The sequence below is a fragment of the Penicillium antarcticum genome (assembly GCF_028974205.1).
Source record: "Penicillium antarcticum strain IBT 31339 chromosome Unknown utg000004l_segment0_segment0, whole genome shotgun sequence".
Taxonomy (NCBI): domain Eukaryota; kingdom Fungi; phylum Ascomycota; class Eurotiomycetes; order Eurotiales; family Aspergillaceae; genus Penicillium; species Penicillium antarcticum.
Window position 1 is genome coordinate 1,445,456 of NW_026695302.1, and position 17,482 is coordinate 1,462,937.

At 48.1% G+C, this 17,482-nt stretch overlaps 9 protein-coding genes across 9 annotated transcripts; 1 reads left to right on the forward strand and 8 right to left on the reverse strand.

The window, feature by feature from the left end:
- Nucleotides 1-162: 162 nt before the first annotated feature.
- On the reverse strand, nucleotides 163-4,871 carry N7508_004528 (uncharacterized protein; the record flags this gene model as incomplete). The annotated part of the gene is made up of 5 exons (XM_058462594.1): nucleotides 163-705; nucleotides 762-1,219; nucleotides 1,272-4,527; nucleotides 4,589-4,773; nucleotides 4,838-4,871. The coding sequence occupies 5 exons, from the start codon at nucleotides 4,869-4,871 to the stop codon at nucleotides 163-165; spliced, it is 4,476 nt and encodes a 1,491-aa protein (XP_058321219.1).
- A 1,758-nt stretch (nucleotides 4,872-6,629) lies between these two features.
- Nucleotides 6,630-7,170, reverse strand: N7508_004529 (uncharacterized protein; the record flags this gene model as incomplete). The annotated part of the gene is made up of 2 exons (XM_058462595.1): nucleotides 6,630-7,035; nucleotides 7,082-7,170. The coding sequence occupies 2 exons, from the start codon at nucleotides 7,168-7,170 to the stop codon at nucleotides 6,630-6,632; spliced, it is 495 nt and encodes a 164-aa protein (XP_058321220.1).
- Nucleotides 7,171-7,228: 58 nt separating this feature from the next.
- Nucleotides 7,229-7,505, reverse strand: N7508_004530 (BTB/POZ domain-containing protein; the record flags this gene model as incomplete). Its single annotated transcript, XM_058462596.1, has 2 exons — nucleotides 7,229-7,394; nucleotides 7,447-7,505. The coding sequence occupies 2 exons, from the start codon at nucleotides 7,503-7,505 to the stop codon at nucleotides 7,229-7,231; spliced, it is 225 nt and encodes a 74-aa protein (XP_058321221.1).
- A 354-nt stretch (nucleotides 7,506-7,859) lies between these two features.
- On the reverse strand, nucleotides 7,860-9,768 carry N7508_004531 (uncharacterized protein; the record flags this gene model as incomplete). Its single annotated transcript, XM_058462597.1, has 2 exons — nucleotides 7,860-9,436; nucleotides 9,495-9,768. Coding segments are annotated over 2 exons (1,851 nt in total), but the record flags the coding sequence as incomplete, so codon positions are not given.
- A 490-nt stretch (nucleotides 9,769-10,258) lies between these two features.
- On the reverse strand, nucleotides 10,259-11,313 carry N7508_004532 (CCDC90 family protein; the record flags this gene model as incomplete). Its single annotated transcript, XM_058462598.1, has 3 exons — nucleotides 10,259-10,316; nucleotides 10,375-10,708; nucleotides 10,794-11,313. 3 exons carry the CDS (start codon nucleotides 11,311-11,313, stop codon nucleotides 10,259-10,261), a joined length of 912 nt encoding a protein of 303 aa, XP_058321223.1.
- Nucleotides 11,314-11,598: 285 nt separating this feature from the next.
- sec53 (phosphomannomutase SEC53) lies at nucleotides 11,599-12,619 on the reverse strand (the record flags this gene model as incomplete). Its single annotated transcript, XM_058462599.1, has 5 exons — nucleotides 11,599-11,848; nucleotides 11,904-11,978; nucleotides 12,032-12,348; nucleotides 12,399-12,461; nucleotides 12,518-12,619. 5 exons carry the CDS (start codon nucleotides 12,617-12,619, stop codon nucleotides 11,599-11,601), a joined length of 807 nt encoding a protein of 268 aa, XP_058321224.1.
- Nucleotides 12,620-13,047: 428 nt separating this feature from the next.
- On the reverse strand, nucleotides 13,048-13,852 carry N7508_004534 (putative DnaJ chaperone (Caj1); the record flags this gene model as incomplete). Its single annotated transcript, XM_058462600.1, has 4 exons — nucleotides 13,048-13,624; nucleotides 13,674-13,734; nucleotides 13,783-13,794; nucleotides 13,846-13,852. 4 exons carry the CDS (start codon nucleotides 13,850-13,852, stop codon nucleotides 13,048-13,050), a joined length of 657 nt encoding a protein of 218 aa, XP_058321225.1.
- A 738-nt stretch (nucleotides 13,853-14,590) lies between these two features.
- N7508_004535 (uncharacterized protein) lies at nucleotides 14,591-15,097 on the forward strand (the record flags this gene model as incomplete). The annotated part of the gene is made up of 1 exon (XM_058462601.1): nucleotides 14,591-15,097. The coding sequence occupies one exon, from the start codon at nucleotides 14,591-14,593 to the stop codon at nucleotides 15,095-15,097; it is 507 nt and encodes a 168-aa protein (XP_058321226.1).
- Nucleotides 15,098-15,756: 659 nt separating this feature from the next.
- Nucleotides 15,757-17,080, reverse strand: N7508_004536 (uncharacterized protein; the record flags this gene model as incomplete). Its single annotated transcript, XM_058462602.1, has 3 exons — nucleotides 15,757-16,784; nucleotides 16,898-16,963; nucleotides 17,017-17,080. The coding sequence occupies 3 exons, from the start codon at nucleotides 17,078-17,080 to the stop codon at nucleotides 15,757-15,759; spliced, it is 1,158 nt and encodes a 385-aa protein (XP_058321227.1).
- Nucleotides 17,081-17,482: the final 402 nt, after the last annotated feature.

The following is a 17,482-nucleotide window of genomic DNA, read 5'->3' on the forward strand; positions in this document are numbered from 1 at the left end:
TTGCTAGCTTGGAGTAGCGAGCCTCTGATACAATACGATATATATCCATGCCTACCTATAGATCAGACTCAAACAACCTCGTCGGCCTTGACATAAATGCTTCCCAGTTCAATAGACATTCAAATTCAACATAATATTTTACAATCATTAGTCGTAGCTCATTTATTCGATCCGTCTTTGCTCAGCAGCCTCGCCCCTCAAGAATCGGCCTACTTCCCTCTCGGCCTCCATGGAGGGATTATTGCTATCTTTATCGACCGTGCCACCAAAGAGACATTGCCAAAGGTCATCCTGCTTCACCAACTCTCCATCTGATGGTCCGCTTGTCATCAGTTTTGTCAGGCTGGCCTCTTGCATTTCCATGGAGTTGGCGGAGTCAATGGCTGTTTCTGTAAGATCTTCGATGAGAGGACCATTACCATTGGGAGCGCCCGCTGAATGACCTATTTTCCCGTGCTTCTCTTTCTCAATGATGTGAGCCAGTCGCCGAGTGACAGAAAGCTGATAGATGGATTCCTCAACAGTGCCAGAGACAAGGTACATCCACACTGTGGTTGGCCGATGCTGGCCAATACGATGTACTCGGGCGATGGCCTGTAGTTCGATTGCCGTATTGATGAGCGGTTCGCAAAGAAAGATGTGGGTTGCATTGATCAAAGTCAACCCAGATGATTGTGCTTTTCCATGCAACAAAAAGCACTCAACCTGTTCTTGTAGTCAGCAAAAATATCCCACTAAGGGGAAGCCTTCGGAGTCCATACCGCGGGATCCTTCTTGAAACTTTCAATACCATCTGGCCTGTCAATGCTGCTGCTGACAATCTTGAAGCGATAGAATGCCTCATGTAGTACAGTCAAGAAGCTCTTGTACTGAGAGAAGACAATCGACTTTGCCCCAGGGTCATGTTCCCGCAGCCACAGGATGTGACGAGCCAGGGTGTCAATCTTCGTTCCGAAAGAATCATCCAGGTCGATATTCTTGATCTCCTTAAGAAGTCCAGAGCTGATGTCACTATAGATTGCGTTCTGAGCATGTTGTTCGTGACCCGGTTTGACAGATGATTCTTCTTCCTGGGCGACTAATTCTTGTGGCTTGTATGTGATCTGATGGAAATCTTTGAGCTTCAGGGTCTTCTTGCACATCGGGCAGCTCTTATGGGAACGCCACCACATGCGAATACAATCACTGCAATACTTGTGACCACAAACCGTCAATACACCTACAAAGGTTAGTCTAAGCTCACACGAATTGGTAGCACAAATAACTCTTACCAACTTCGAAAGTTGATTGGCAGATAATGCAGATCCTCGAGGTATTCTCGGCGCTGGAATCATCCCTCAGATGAATGAGGTATCTTCCTTTAGACTTGAGCGAAGAAATTTTGCCGTCAAGAATTTCCTCCTGCCTGAGTCTCGAGTTGAAAAGCTCGTCATCAAGTGGCTTACCTGCACTTTCCTCGTCGTACGGAGCAACTGTATCTGAAATCTGCTGCAAGTGGCGATAGTACTCGAGCCGATTGTTCATGGTGTCACGAAACATTTCGACTTCTTTTTCCAGATTGGATGAAACCTTGAGTTGCTCCGAGATCATTTGACCGGCATTTCTCAAGACCAAATCGACCATTTCATGCTCAGCGCGAGCACGCGAGCTTCCAGCGCTAGCTTGCCAGTCCAATGATGTCAGAATGGTCCGAAGTTCACTGACAATACCGCGGAGCGACCCAAGCTGGGGATCTGGCATGAGCTCACTGCGAGTGTCCATAACCCTGAGGAAGAGCTGCGGAGAGGGTCCTTCGCCTCGTTGAGCCTGAACAATGCCAGCTTTGACCTCGTGGGAGATGAGAACATTTTTTTGGCCAGTGAGAGCATCGTGACGATCGGCATACATTGAGCGTAGAGCCTCCATGTAGACATACATCTCATCTTGATGTTTTGTAGACCGCTCATACTCATTGCCCTCCAGTTCTGCATCTTCTTCTTGATCGATGAGAGATTGTGAAACAAGTTTTATCATGGCGGTGCGCCATTCATTGTACTGCTCCGCATGTCTGTTAAGTGCTACACATAGGTTTTCAAACCTCATGAGCAGTCGATAAGACTCAAGACCATCGCTATAAAGGTAAGGCTTCAGTTTTGGAATGGTCACAAATTGCTTATTTCGTGTCTTCTCCTTGATTGTCTTCATATAGCGCTCAACTTTTCGGGAGATATCTGTCAACATCTCCTTGCGAATTGTTTTTGCCGCCTCGTAGCCTTCTTCTTCACGTTTTTCAAGGGATTTGAATTCTTCAGAGTCTGGCTGGGTTAAATTTGGATCGCTTTTGATCTGATAGAATGCGTTTGCTGTGAAGAACACTGCGATATGCTGGACTTCAAGGGCACTCCGAAGCCTTAGCCTGTATTGACCAAGGCGACTGTTGTTGTCGGCATCTTCAGCCTCGTCCCCATTCAAGTGTTCCATTGCCGATATAGTTCCATTTATACCGTCTGTAGCACTGTCGCTTTTCAGCCTCTGTTGTCGCAATTGTTCTCTGCTTTTTTCAACTAGCTGGGTTGCATGATCTAACGCCTTTTGCCATAGGACAAGAGCCTCCACGCGGCGCTTTGCGTTCTCCAGGAGCTGGCCTCGTCGGAGTTGAGAAAGAAGAAGTGAGCGCTCTTCCGCACGAATAGCCGTCTCATTGGCTTCGATCATAACCTCCAGAACCTCGTCCACGGTCCGTAATGGTCCATTATTTGCACCCAATGCTCGACGAGTGCTCGACGAGACTTCAGGATGAAGACAGGTTTTGCGTAGTCTTGTCAACCACACACGCATTTTTTCAATGATGACCGGATCTTCAGGATCCCAATTCCCCCGAACGGGTGCCCCTGAGGCGTCAAGCCCGCAATCCTCACACATTTGTTCAAATAATTGCCCGTAGCGTTGCTCTTCTATTGCAGTGAACGGCGTAGTTATGACAATGCGCTTTTGAGGAGGAAGACGGAGTTCGTCACGCACTTGATCCTTGCTGTGTCGAAGGGCGATTTTGTTAATGATGGTGACCAAGACCGGTCCAAATCGTGAAAACAGTCTTTTCCACAACGGATTTGAGAAACAAAACGGCTCATAGTGCAAAAAGAGAAGAAGTCCAAACAGATCATCAATATCTCTGCGTAACGGCGTGCCAGTCACAGCCCAAGCGATTTCTCGAGGAATCAAGCGTGCTACTTTTGCCGCGTTGCTGACTCCGCTTTCAATCATTTGGGCTTCATCTAAACAAACACGCCACCATGAAATCCGAACCAAAGGTGTCTTTCTGGGCTCGAAACGTTTTGTGTGCCTGAGATTTCTTTCTGGTGCTACACCAGCGTAGTGAATTTCTCGCGAGATGACGGGATATGTGGTTAGGACAACGTCGAATTGGGCAAGCTCATCGACGATCATATCATCTGTTTCCTCTTTCCCACGCTTGATGCCGGTATAATGGTGAACCCGCATATTAGGGGCATGCTTCGACAACTCCTGTTTCCATTGCTCAAGAATAGCCGGTGGTGTGATAATCAAAGTTGCACCAGATGGCTTCAGTCCATCCAAGCCAGCCTTCTGTTGCTGCTCTGAGAGTCGGCGGTGAAGACTTATTAGAGCAATCATTTCAACTGTCTTGCCCAGTCCCATTTCCTCTGCAAGAATCCCGCCTTTCAAAAGATTTGAAGCATCATACCACTCAGAGATGTCGGTTGTCAGGGTCATGAAGAGGCGGCTAAAATAGTATGTTTGTCCGTCGGCGTCTTTCATTTCCCTGAAAGACACCGGAAGCTCATTTTCCGGGATCTGTTCCATCGGAACAACTGTTCCATCTTGCTGAACTGCCATTCCCTCTCTCTCTAATAACCATCGGAGGGCTCTCTTCTGAAATGGAAATAGGTCACAATCGATATCAGGACATGTAAGGTTTGAGGCACCTTCAGTGGTCCTGGGAACGTGAACACTGCTGTAAAACTCTCGAGGAGACCATTTTTGAGGAATACCCAGCATCCGTTCGCGACGTTGATCCCGATCATATACAGTTGAAGGGTGATCGATATGCTCCTGCAGCACATATCTTGTAAAAACCTCCAAAGCCGGATCTTGTAGATAGGAAAGGACTGGGATCTCGAGTGAATCCTTCCATAGAACAACGGCGTCTAGAGTGAAGACATCCCTGTCTGGCGACACTGAGATGGAAGCCTGGTAGCAGGCGATCGGAGCATCGTTGGAGTATTTGTTTGCATGGGCGAGTCCGCTGGCGTGCCGTAGCTGCTCTAACAAATCAAACAATCGCGAATCCTGGAATGAGTGCGAAAACGAATGCTTTCCCTCAAGATCATTTATGCGAAGTTCCATAACGTAAGCTTCAAGATCAAGCGACTTTTGTTGCGGCGCATTGTTTTCATCGTCATCGAGTAGACGAATATTGCGGACCTCCGTGACCACTGGAATCCGAGAGGGGAAGGGCTCCAGGCGTTGTAGTTGTTCCCCCTTGATTATGGTGGAAGATGAAGACTTCTAACGGGGGACGGGGAGTCTTTAGTATCTTTGTATTGGGTGGCATGTCATGAGGACTTACCATGCGCAATGTCAATCGTGCCAGCGGAATGTAACCTAGGGGTATTCCAGTCGCAGATTTGCCTTTCTCTGTTACCAGACATTTTGGACGAGACTGGGTGACCTTGCGCCGTTTGGCAGGATGAGCATCGGAGTTCGGCGCAACGGATTGTTCGAAGATGCGATGTAGGGACTCAGAACGGCTCTCTAAAATGGTATGAATATCAGTACACACGTTCTACTATCAATTGAGCAAGAAATGTGATAGTACCTGGCAGTGTGATTTCCTCTACGACCACACTCATAATGAAAACGTATTTGCACGCCTGTGCTGTCGCCACAAATGAATTGAGCGTACGGAGTAATCGAAGGCGGAGCCGATAGCTTATCGCAAAGGTAGCACGTGCTGATACGAGGCTAGATCACATGCTGATACAGCGTGAATGGTGCGAAAATTAGGATTGCGATTGATAAGATACCGGATAAAGGAAGTGGATAAATGCGAAAGTATAAAAACTAAAGGGTCAACTTCAGGCACTACAACAAATTGATGTGGTCAACCTTGGAAGATCCCAAAGCCATACAGAGTAGTATCAACTTACTCTTTTCACATACATCATAAACAGTCCCTGGGACTCGAGCAGAGTGCTCGTTCTCTCGTGGACATTCTGATCTTAGATCCAGCACCTCAAAAGGTCGCTTGCCTCAGTAGTATCTGCCTCGGTCTTAATTTTTTCTGCTTAGGTATCTTTGTCTCATCTAACCGGTTTTGAAAAACCTTTGTTCCTGATATCCTGCTTCTTCAAATCACCCACCCTGAAGTTGCTTTCTCAACCAATCTACTTCGTGCTGCATGACATCCATCTTTCAATACCGAGCCTACGATTGAATCGCGTCTCCGCTTTAGTTGTGTCTACGTATAAGAAGACGGCGGGGTCAGGCGAATCGCTCCAAGGTCCGCATTGTAGACAACCTGAAAGAGCAAGTTGCAAAGCTAGAAAGCGACCACGTTTGACTCTTGATTCCAACAGTTTCGGGGACACGAGTGAGACGCCCGACTTCACTGTTGTGAATTTAAAACAGAAGTTTTTCGTGCACAGGACAGTCATTTTGATGCAGTCCGACTACTTTAGCTAGATGTGCAAGAATGATTGGACAGTGAGTCTCTTATATGATACGATCAGATATAATTCAAGCATGACACTAGGTGCAGAAGAACAGTATTGAGCTCAAAGAGGATGACCCTATTGCCATCGAAGAAACGCTGAGACTTTTTACGGTCTTAATAATTGTGTTCCCGACGACATTCCTCCGATGGTGTTTTGAGCCTCAGTCTAGGAGTTTGCCGGCAAATTTCTTGCCTCGCAATTAAAGAAAGAGGTGTCTGATTTTCTTGTGCCTCTTGTGGCCTCCAACTGAAAACACGAATCTTTTCCAGACGTCATTGTAGAGACTTATAAAAGCACCCCGTCTGAGGATCGTGGACTCCGGGATACAAAGTCGCATACGATATTGCGGAGGACCAAAGAATTCCAACGAGTACTCCAAGAAATCTCTGGCTTTGCTGCCGATCTGCTTCTAGCCATGGATATTCAAGCTTCTCAATTTATACCTAGGCATTGCCTGATCAGTGGCTGTAACACCTGGTGGTTCTGCCCTTGTGGATTTTTGCACCTAAAGTGTCCTGTGTGTAGCAGGCGATCAGTTCTGCATGGCGGATAGGTTGAATGGCCATAATAGTCTCCAAATCCCAACAGATCAGTCATTCGAGGAAGATTGATATGGCAGCGAAGGAAACGCAAGGAGATAGCATAAGAAACGCTGAATTGGCAAGAGATTGACTCGAAACACCATGAGAATTCACTTCTTATGACCTGCTACACAGTAGTGTTAGATGCGAGATCACTTGATTAATGCTCCAACAACTTGTTCATTAATAAAATACCCCACGCCCACGGAAGTATCGGCATCGAATTAGACAAAGTGCACAGTAGTGTGACAAAATAATCCCATCGAATTTGGTACTGACCCCAATGCCATCGTTCATGATCGCCTTGGTTGTCTCAGAAAGGAAGTACTTGTTCATGATGACAAAAAGGGCATTCAAGGAAATCCTTTACATTACCAACTTGGATCTGCCACTTCGACAAACAATCCATGCAAACATAAGACTCGACGATACGCGGCTCCAAAGACAAATTTGGAGGAATGTATTGACGCGAAAGCAGCACAAGATCGCTGGCAAGCCCAGGAATATTCGCGAGAAAATTTTCGAGTTCCTGTTTCTCCCGCAAGTCCCTCCTATGTGTTTGACATATTGCTACGATAAAATCACGAAGACCTCGATCTTGCTTTGGTGGTGGTATATGCTTGAGAACCTGCAACCATGAAATTATTCGAGGCCCAGAGATTTTGCACGGCAGAAGCAAAAGTGAGTCAGGCTTGAACCTTGAGGTACTCCGCTTGGTACTTTGAAGCAATGTTATAGACCATTACGTTGAATAGCATCGGGCACATCTCGTTGGTAGCTTTGTTGATACCGTCGTAAGACAGTCCGTAGAAAGAGCGTAACATGGCCTCGATGATGCGAGGGTTGTCGTCCATCATTTCGAGCGCGAACCGCCCAGTGAGATGAATTTCTTGTGGTGGTATCAGTGAGCTTTCAGATATTGTAGAGAGCATAAATCGGAGAATGGCTTACTCGGATATCTCTCGCGATGAGGTCACAAAGGACCTGAGACCGTGCACAGAGTACTAGCTTATGGACCTCGAAGGTCCTTTCTGTTGTTACAACAGTGAGGTCAGAGAAGGCAGCAGAGTGCCAGAAGCTGCTTCGGTCAGCCTTCACGCTTTGAAGTCAACACGGCTCCATGGACCTACTCTTGGAGTCTGTGGACAAGTAGGTCAGTGCCCTCCACGCTTAGTGCATTAATTTCCATTGCAAATACTTTAAAAAGATGCAACAAGAGAGGAGAAATGGCCTGGTAATGTGAAAGGAGAGAGGTGGTGAGTCGAAAGGGTGTGTGGGAAAAGAAGAAAGAAAACAAAACTGACACGAGAAAGTTGTGAAGAACTGGATTAGAGGAGTGACCATGGCTCATCAACCAGATCAGGCAGAATGACATTCATTGATATTCCAGCGCCTTTTGTTTTGAAACCAGTATGATCAAAGATTGAAAGCTATTTTGTTTAAAATGATCCACTGTCGTCTGTAGCACCCAAGGACGGAGATATAATGGTTCGATTTATTAAGGCACATTAGAAGGATTGAATATTGGGTCGGTCTTTGCGGTCTAAGGAGCAGGAGACCCAGGTCCCTTTCCAAGAATAGCTTTCACACTGCCTCTCCCTGATTCATGATCCTGTGGAGTTGCCTGGACCTTGTCTTGCGATCCTGTGTTATGCACGACAGTCCCATTGATTGCGTGAACAGACTGTTGGTACGCTTGTCCATTCGTTTCGCTTTCATATTTCTCAACTGTATCGCCCCATGAAGTTGAAGATCCGCCAGTGACTGAGCTATATCGTGCTTTGCCAGATTGAGTCGTGCGAAGATACGATGGCCCTGAGGTCAAGCTGTAGGTGGAAATCCCGGGTCCCCCTGTTGTCTCAAAGTTAAGGCCTCTCAACATCCAAGAGTCGATTGTAAGTCCGTTTGCAGTAATGCCGTATGTTGCATTCACAACCAAGGGGTATTTGAATGAAGTGCTGTTTGACGTGGGTGTGTCGCCACGCTCGGTAATGATGTTCTTTCCAGTAGTAAGCTGTTTGTTGACTTGGCTGTATCCTTGCCGATTGAGCAGGCCGGAGTTAGAAAAGGACAATGTTTGAGACCACGAGAATTGAGAAGACTTCGTTCTGAAGGTTCTCTCGGCCACTACGGAGTAAGATAAAGATTCGTTCCCTCCACTTTGATTGCGTGCAAGTTTCCGAGAGATGGAAAATGTTGGTAAAGGTGCCTCCACTTGCGGACCTTGGCTGTCTTTCATAGTGACATCCTTGGAAGGATAGCCTTCCTCAAGATAGAGGAAGATGTTTCCCGTGACAACCCAGTATGAACCCACAGTATTCGCAAATGTAGCTTTTCCATCGGCCGAAACATTGAGACCAGTCACCCGGATCTCAAATGAATGCAATTCACCATCTTGTAGCATGGGAAGAAAGGGAGAAATATCGATCTCTGGCTGACGGAGATCAAATGTATCAATGCCAACAATTGGGCGCCAGTACCCTGGAGCCACGCCTCCCGTGAAGATGATAGGGAATGGCCAGACTAGCCCGGCAAGGATGCCGTCGATATAGAGCTGAACTTCTCGGAACGGAGTGTAGCCATAAAGTCCACCGACGGTGCTTTCAAAGCCTTGAGTGTCCTCATTGGGAACATTGGACCACCAAAATTCTTCCTCTGATTGCCCGCATGCTGAGATGGACACAACGGCGCGCATTGCAGCAGCCGGGATCTCGACCATAACAGTTGTATTATCTGTTGGGACCGAAAAAGAGCTTGCGGAGTTGGACACAGACCTTTTGGAAGATATGGGCAGGATGATATCCGCAGTCCTCGCAGCTTGTCTGTAGGAGAAATGTGCTGTCAAGGTCACATAGAATGAACCGGTGTAAATGTCATTGATTATGTTGCCCAAATCAAAGATCAGCTTTTGGGGAGCTTGCCAGAGCGAATTGTATTGTGACATTTCCTTGATATAAGTCCAGACAATTCCGTTTGTTGTCGGCTCTGCTGTTGAAGTCCGGAACACTTCATTGTCCCCAAGATACATCAATGCCAGTCGGTCATACTGCCTCCCCCGGGCAGTGACCTTAAGTTTGATCCGGACAGTGTCGAAAACGCACCTGGGGGGCTTGTAGTCGCCTTGTTGATCGCAAGTTTAGCTTGATCCAGATAGAAAGAAGAACCAGGGCTTTCTTACCCACGAACGGCGATCCGTAGCTTGCCCCAAAAATATGATCCATAAGCAATAGCTCGACATCGCAGCTGTTGTCCCCACTGGGGTCGAATAATACTGGCTGATAGACCTGAAAGGATTCTTGCAAGCTTGTCGAGCTAGGTGTCTGGGACGAAGACTGAAGCAAAGACTGTGAATTGGGATTCGATGAAGCAACCAATGCGAGATTTCCCCATAGCAGTAATCCACGAAGAGCAGTTAAAACCATTGTAACAGACAGTCTCGGAATTGGCTTGATTGCTGTAGGTCACCAGAGCTAGCGGGGAACATGCAATACTTGTGATAATTGAATTCTTCCAAGGACTCCAATATTGAATTGACTTAAGCCCACTTGAAATGCGATTCAGATAACGGGAAGAAGAATTGACAGGGAAGTACAATACTTATGTCGGCAGTTGCGAGAGAAAGAAATTTGATGCAGACTGGGAGCTAACTGGCCCTGAAGATAAGAGAGAGGGGAACCCGGAAAGGTGCATCGCACTAATCTCCTACTCCTCTAGTCCATTTTGAGAGGTTATTCAGCCTTTGCACCAAGAGCGCAGAGTCAGTCAAGTATCCAATGGTCGTCCACTGATAACCAAGCAAATCTTGGTTTTGTCTAACCCATGATTTGACCAGACGAGTAGAGAGTAAGCGTACAAAACAAAAAAAAAAAAAGTCGGAGATCCAAGTCTCATATCAAGCAAAATTCACTCCATATCCATGCACGGGTTCTTTATCCCATAATTTCACATAAACAGGCGCCAGGCACCAAGAATCAAAGCGGCGGTACCGGTACAGACACCCCTGGAGAGAAAACAAAGTCAGTATATATTGATGCAAGAGGATGATTTGGGTATCATACATGAGCCACTGTAATGTTGAGAACTTGACAGCCTCCACCCGTTCTCTCAAGCCTGCAACTTCCTGCTCAATACGTGTTTCGGTTTCCTTGATTCGCATTTCCTGGCCATTCGCTTCCTCGCGAATTCGACCCTTTTCAAGATTCAAATCCAACCGGACAGAAGCTTGTGTTCGGCCGATCTCATCGCGGAGTCGGGAGTTGAGTTTGGCAAGGTCTGCTGCAATTTTCTCGTGCGATGAGCGAGTCAACTGCGCCTCGGTAGAGTCTGCATTGAGCAGCTCAGAGCGTAGTTTAGCAAAGTCCACTTTCTGTGTGTATGTTGACCTCTCCGAGTCTAGTAGAGCGCTTGTGTTAGATACCTAAGGAATACCAAGCGCATTGCCCAAGCGCAATGCGCCAACTCAGTAGCAAGCACATACCTTCTCGGAGAACCATAGTTCTGGTCAAGTTCTGGATAGACTCTTGAATGATATCGTTCAGCACCCGCATCATAGCTACGGACTGCTCCTCGCTGAAGCCTTCGGCCTGGAGGCGCTTCACGAACTTTAGTGTGTCGAAGTGGTGTTCACGAGGTCGAGCCGGTGTTGCATGAAAGGCGCGCCGAGCTGGATTGAAGGTTGCCACATAGACACCATTATGACGGATAGGATTGCTTGGGGGAGTTGAAGATGGTGCCGTTGACAGGGAAGGTCGTCGGGAAAGGAGAGAGCTGGAGGAAATTGCCAGGGTAGATGACGAGATGAAGCGGGATGACTGATAGGTATGGCTGAGAGAATGGGTGTGTCGGTTCAGGGGACTCCAGCCTCGAAGGAGTGGTCTTTGACTTGGGAGTGCGGGATGGTGGGTGATGGTTATGGAAGGGCGCGACGAGGCACTGTTCCAGGTCAGGCGGGGAAGGAGAGTGCGCGGGACCTCGGCGACATGTTTTTGGGACGCCATGTCAAGGACAGCGGGCAGTAGATTACTTCTAGATTTGATGCTGAAACCTGAAGCTGGGAAAGATCCCGATCGAGACCTCGGGAAATGGATGACTAAAGCGCGGAAAGATCGACGTTTCCCGACGGCTCCACGAATTGCCCGCATTCTACTGTGTTGACAGTTCAAAGTGAAGAATTAAGGATCAATTTGATCTAAGTTATCTTTTAATATGTCTCAATGGAGATCAAACTTGCATGCAAACGCTATCACAAATCCATGCCCGTGGGTATTGCACCAACCTCAGATTTACAGGTTAAACAGCTTCTTGAGCTGGTTCATAGTGTCCTCAGGGCCATCGACAGAATGTCCAATGGTGCGGGAGTCTTCATAAATCTCATAGTCGTTACCTCCAACAAAGGTCTTGTCACCGAAGAAGTGGATGATACTGTATTCGATGCCCGAGATGCCCTTCTCCGCCTCGATGTGCTGCAGGCAGTAGGTCTTGTCCCAACCAGTGGGGAAGACATCGAAGGAGATTTGGCCACCGATAGAGTATCTGTAAGTTTTGTGTTAGCAGGGTCATGGAAGTGACTTGCTCATAAAGCACTCACGTAAGACCGTAGTCAGGGAACTCCTTCTTCAGGGCCTCGACAAGGCTCTTTCGGACATTGTGGATCTTGTCATAACTATAAAGCTAGTTAGTCATGATGTCCTAAGTCCATATATCGTTATATCGTACGCTTCGAACTCGTTGCGCTCATCGTGACTGGCAGCACGTCCAACGGGGCTAATGTTGACCATTCCGTTGCGGAACTCAATGAAGGTACCGCGCTTACGGGGAAGCTTGGTGTTGGCAATGAACTTGAGAACAAAGTCCACCAGGGCCTGGTACTTGTCCTCTCCAAGCCATTGAATAAAGTTGTTGCTGGCAAGCGACTGGCCCAGACGGAATGCGGTCAAACCGTTCTCGGAGAAGCAGAAATCGAACAGAGTGGTGACATCGATCGAAGAAGTTCCGAGTTGCTCTTGCTGCTTCACAAGGTTCGAGCCGCCAACCTGCATCGCGTTAGAAAATGAGTATGTGTATTGCTTGGGTGGGTACAAACAAATCCAATGGCGCACTTATGACGCAATCGCGAGAGAAGCTCAAGCATCTCTGGAGAAGCATGCTGCAATCACCATATGTCAGTCAAATGAGTTCAAGACAACGCTTCCTACAACATACACGTCTTGCGGGGGTGAGAGTCTCGTCGACATCAAACAGAACAACTGTGTTCTTGATGGGACGGTTCTCCAATGAAGGATAGACACTGGCAGCTTCGGTCATTTTGAATAATTTGCAAAAATTTTGGATCTCCGGGGAATAAATTAAGAGGGGAAATTCCAGACTCGGGGATAAATATAGAGGGGCGCTTTTTGACCGCAAGCGGTGAGCCAGGGCGGAAGCTTAGCGCGTCCAGAATCAGAGAGAATGCCACCTGGTCTCAGGAGTTGAGTGATTGACTTGATTATATTTTGTATAGATGAAATTATATTGTTACTACATCTACCTAGTCAGCGATGCGTGGTTGATGATCCGAGCCTACTCCGTACCTGATTGTTATCGATAAGATAGTATGAGGGGTATCAAGTGTATACTACTCTATACCATGTGTGTTATTCTACCTAAATTGTACTACCTATATACAAATTCCTATTCCACCCCATACTATTCCAACTCCTAAACGCCTAAGCCAATAAGCAAAAGGCACAGGCTCAGCGTCCCATTGTGGACTGGAACATCTTGGCTGCCAGTTCGCTCAAGAGCCGCGTTCGATCTGGCTGTGGAAGGTCCAAGAAAACTTCATAGACACTTTTGCCCTTGGCGTCACGGACAGCACCTAGTCTATTTCCAGCAACAGCACCAGCTAGCGCTCCCGGGACATTTCCCACGATGAAACCCAAAGCACCTCCACTGACACCCCCGACTAGTGCCCAAAATCGGCCGGTTGGGCGAGTTCGCCTGCCGCCCTCTCCATCATTTTCCTCGGCCAGACCTTCTTCGCGCAGCATCTCTTCGAAAACGGACCCAAATTGGTTGCTGTCACGGTCATCGCGATTGCCGCTAAATCCAAAGTTGGACCAAGAGAACCCACTGCCGCCACTAGGTGGCACCTCCTCTTCCGCTTCCTGGTCTGCTGCTTCGTATGCGCGAGCAGCGTCGTACTCTCGGCGACGTGCAGGGTCAGATAGAGTATAGTAGGCGTCGTTGATATCCTGAAACTTTCGTGTCCTTGCAGGTCTCTCTGGGGAGTCGGCCGGGACTCGATCAGGGTGGGATTTCAATGATTCCCTGCACACTTTTTAGACAGTCACTGCTAATACTGATTTAATGCACTAACCTCTTGTATGCGCTGCGGATCTGTGATTGCGTGGCATCCTGAGAGATTCCTAAAATCTTGTCTGTAGTCTATGTTAGGTGGAGTCGTCGTAAGGTACTGAGGGGCATACAGTAATCGGGGCCTATTCAAGAGTCAGTATAAGTAATCAAATAGTGGGGTATGATCAACGCACTCGACATGGTCCAGACTGTGAAGATATGAAGAAAGAGAAGTAATACAGAATCTACAAGGCAGAGTGGAATGCCACATCACATGGAGTGACGTCGCTCACGCCTGAGGCAACAATTCCAGGTTCCCATGGTTCACTTTAATTGTAGACAAGTGTATTTTATATAGTCAGATATATACTTGAATTCATCCCGAGATGAAATTGCCAAATGGACTACATGTACTCCAAATGGAGGGGCCAGTCTCAGACATGCAGTGTCTAAGGCAAAACGGGGTTCAGGACTAAGTTCAGCTTGCGACACCCCAGCCACCTTATTCCGCACAGGGGTAATTACTCTCTAACTCCTGAGATTCCTGACTTTGATTCGTTCGAATGAAACCTACTGTGTTTCTTTCTCTCTCTTCCCCTGAGATTGCAACTGCCAGCTGTCACAGAAGAGGACTCCATACCTGCACAGCACATCTGTGGTGGAGCAGATGCACACAGCGGCCTAGACCACACACATTGCGCATCGCTGCAGCTCTTAGTGGCTGACTTGCATCGGTCTCTTTTTGCTCTTTTGAGTTGCCACACAGAAGGGCAAAAAAACCCAGTCTCAAAAGGAGCCATCTGGGAATTCCTTGCGCAATCGCATCTCCAAGAATCTTCAACTGTGTACCAACCCGCAATTGCCTAGGACAACCTCAATCCAGGACACTCAATTCCCACACAGTGCTGTACCAGTAAGCAGCTTCACAAAATCAACACCATGGGTTGGTTCGATGGTCGATCATCTGTGTCGTCGGCGGGCTATGTGCGCCGTCGGTCGCCGACACGCCCCAAGTCAGGCTACTCAACTCATCATTCGCGACACTCTGCGCCATCCTTCTTCGGTGGTCTGGGTGGAGGTCGAACAGGAGGACGCTCAAGCCCATCGGTCTTCTCATCTTTCTCGTCATCTTCGTCGCGACGAGCCCGGCCTCGGGAGGGATTCGTCCAGCGCATGATTCGCGATATCAAGCGCCTGTTCCGTGATATTGCTCGCTATGCCCGTCGTAACCCCATGAAGGTCTTCATGATGGTCATCCTGCCTCTTCTGACTAGCGGTGTTCTGCCCAAACTGCTGGCTATGATCGGAATTCGCTTGCCCCATGCAGTCATTAGTGCACTAGGCGGCAGTGCGGCGCATTCTTCCCGCGGACTCGAGGAGGGCGCTGGCAGAGGTATTGGGGAGAACATCAGTAGCCTCATGAACATTGCTAAGATGTTTGCTTAAACATGCACAGCCGGGCTAGTTATTCAGTCCATTCCACGATTTGCGATACTCCCTTAACGATCATGATGATACACCATTGTCTCTTTTTGCACTTGATTCCTCTGAAATTGCGTTATTTTTCACATTCTTTCTGCGTTCTTGTCATGTACTGGGAGGCTCGTCTGGATTCGATAGAATCATTATCTTGAAAAGCTTTTGTTATCGACAATGAAACTATTCAAATCCCCACTCAGACGAACCATGGGGGCCTCCTCATTATCTAAGTCAAGAATTGGTACCCAAGTGGGTATGCCCCGTTGGACAGCTATACACCACACTAGAGGTGTGTCTGCATCTCACTGGCAGGATATGATTTGGCCACTGCGTAGACCCGCCGCTGAACAGATCTTCCGATGTGGCTGGCAAATCGTAAATGTCACATATCACAAGGATTACGGAGCATATTACCATTACTTATGGCTCTTGGTCAACTCGTGTCATTTTGCTCTACAAAGTGAACTTTTCGGTCTTCTTCTTCTTTTTCTTCAAGTATGTGTACAGTTAAATTCCCATGGTATTGCCTATCCGACAACTCTATAGCCAACTTTTGTGATCAGAGAAAGCAATGACCAACGCCCAAGATGTTTGATACGATTGAGTATGCACCCTTTTAAGCAAGTCTATGATCGCTGGGAGCGCTTGGAACGCTTGCGAGAAGACCGGGTCGAAGTAGCAGTGGTCTCACTAGCTTCCTCGACTGGCTCATCGATATCCTCAAACTCTTCCTCCTCAGCGGGAGAGATGCCCAACACCCGGCCAACAGTCCGGTTGAAACACCAGATGGGAAGCTTGCACAGCATCGTTTCACGGATGGTAGGGCGCTCGATCTGATCAATGTCAAGCAGGAACTCCTGACGTTCACCATCCTCGTTCTGCTCTTCCAAGAACACATTGCCAATGGAGTCGACAATCAAAACCTTGCCATTCTCAGCAACAACGCGCTTGCGCTCGCCAGTGCTGCTAGTGATCTCGGTAGGTGTGGATGTTCCAGAGGCACGAGCGCTACCACGACCTCCTCCCTTTTTGTCCTTCTTGTTCTCCTTGTCCATCATTCGCTTCTGGCGGCGGTTCACGGCCACGGCTCCGGCTTCAGACTCGGAGGCAGAAGCAGGAGCAGCAGCAGCAGCAGCCGAGTCGATTCCAGGGATACCACGGACACCAGTCTCGTCTCCCCAGGCAGCTCTGCGGGCCTGACGAATGTAGCGATCCACAAACTCACGCTGCCTCTTCCAACCAAGGATCAAAGCAGCGTAGTGTGCACCACCGCCGAAGACCAGGAACAAACCAGCCAACACGGAGCCCAGACCAGGACGGAAGCGGGAGTAGTAGTATCCTGTCCCCTTCCACAGGGGGAAACCATGGCGGAGGAAGTGATCGTAGCGTTCACGGCCTGGACCACGCAGAACGTTGGCAACCAGGTTCAGACGGGTAGAGCGAGCATCGGCATCCTTGACAGCAGCCGCGATCTCACGCTGAGAAGGACCCTTATTGACATTGACACCCTGCTTCGACTTGGCCTTGGACTTGTCCTTGGAGTAGTTGGCGACAAAGGCGCGCTTCACTTTGTCGGGGTGGAGGATTCTCGACTTCTTGCGGTAAGCCTTGGTGATCTGTTCCTGATTGGCATTGGGGCGGATCTCAAGGAAATCTGCAGGATGATGGAAGTCAGATGTTTATCCCTGAGGCGCAAAAAAAAAAAAAAAAAGAACAATGATAGAGCAAAAACCTGCAATGGCAAGGATCTAGGGTATCTTCACGCACCATAGAAGGTCACATTGGCACCTTCATTTGAGGCCACATCATCGCGTAGACCAAAGATCTCATAGTCTGTGAAATACTATCAGCATGGAGCTTTCAGGGTCAGGGTAAACAATCCCCACCTTCCTTGGACCAGGCGGCGACCAGACTAAAGCATATAAAGAGAGACAGTAATAGGAACTTCATGATGGCGGTCAATGCCGCAAAGCCGAACAGATGCGTGTGGACGAATAGGCAAAGGAGTTGGACATGTATTCGAGGGAAAAAGCGGTCGGGCTTCGATCCACCAACGTGGCCCAATCGAGACCTCGACTTACAGCTGCATTACTAGTGATTTGTTACAAGTAGACACGTATATATAGGAGTCTGTAGCCTTTTCTATCTCACAGATCCTTGGTTCTTCTGGTTTGGTCACGGTCTCGCAGGTCTCGCAGGTCTCGCATCCGGAGTGGGAACTTCCGCTCCCAGTGAGGCCTGAAAAGGAACCACTTTCTATTCTTAGAGACATTTCGTCTACCTAATTTCACGCTTGTCCTTTTGTCCTCATCTTGACACCTTTCACCTTTCAGGGCTGACAGATCGGCCGTT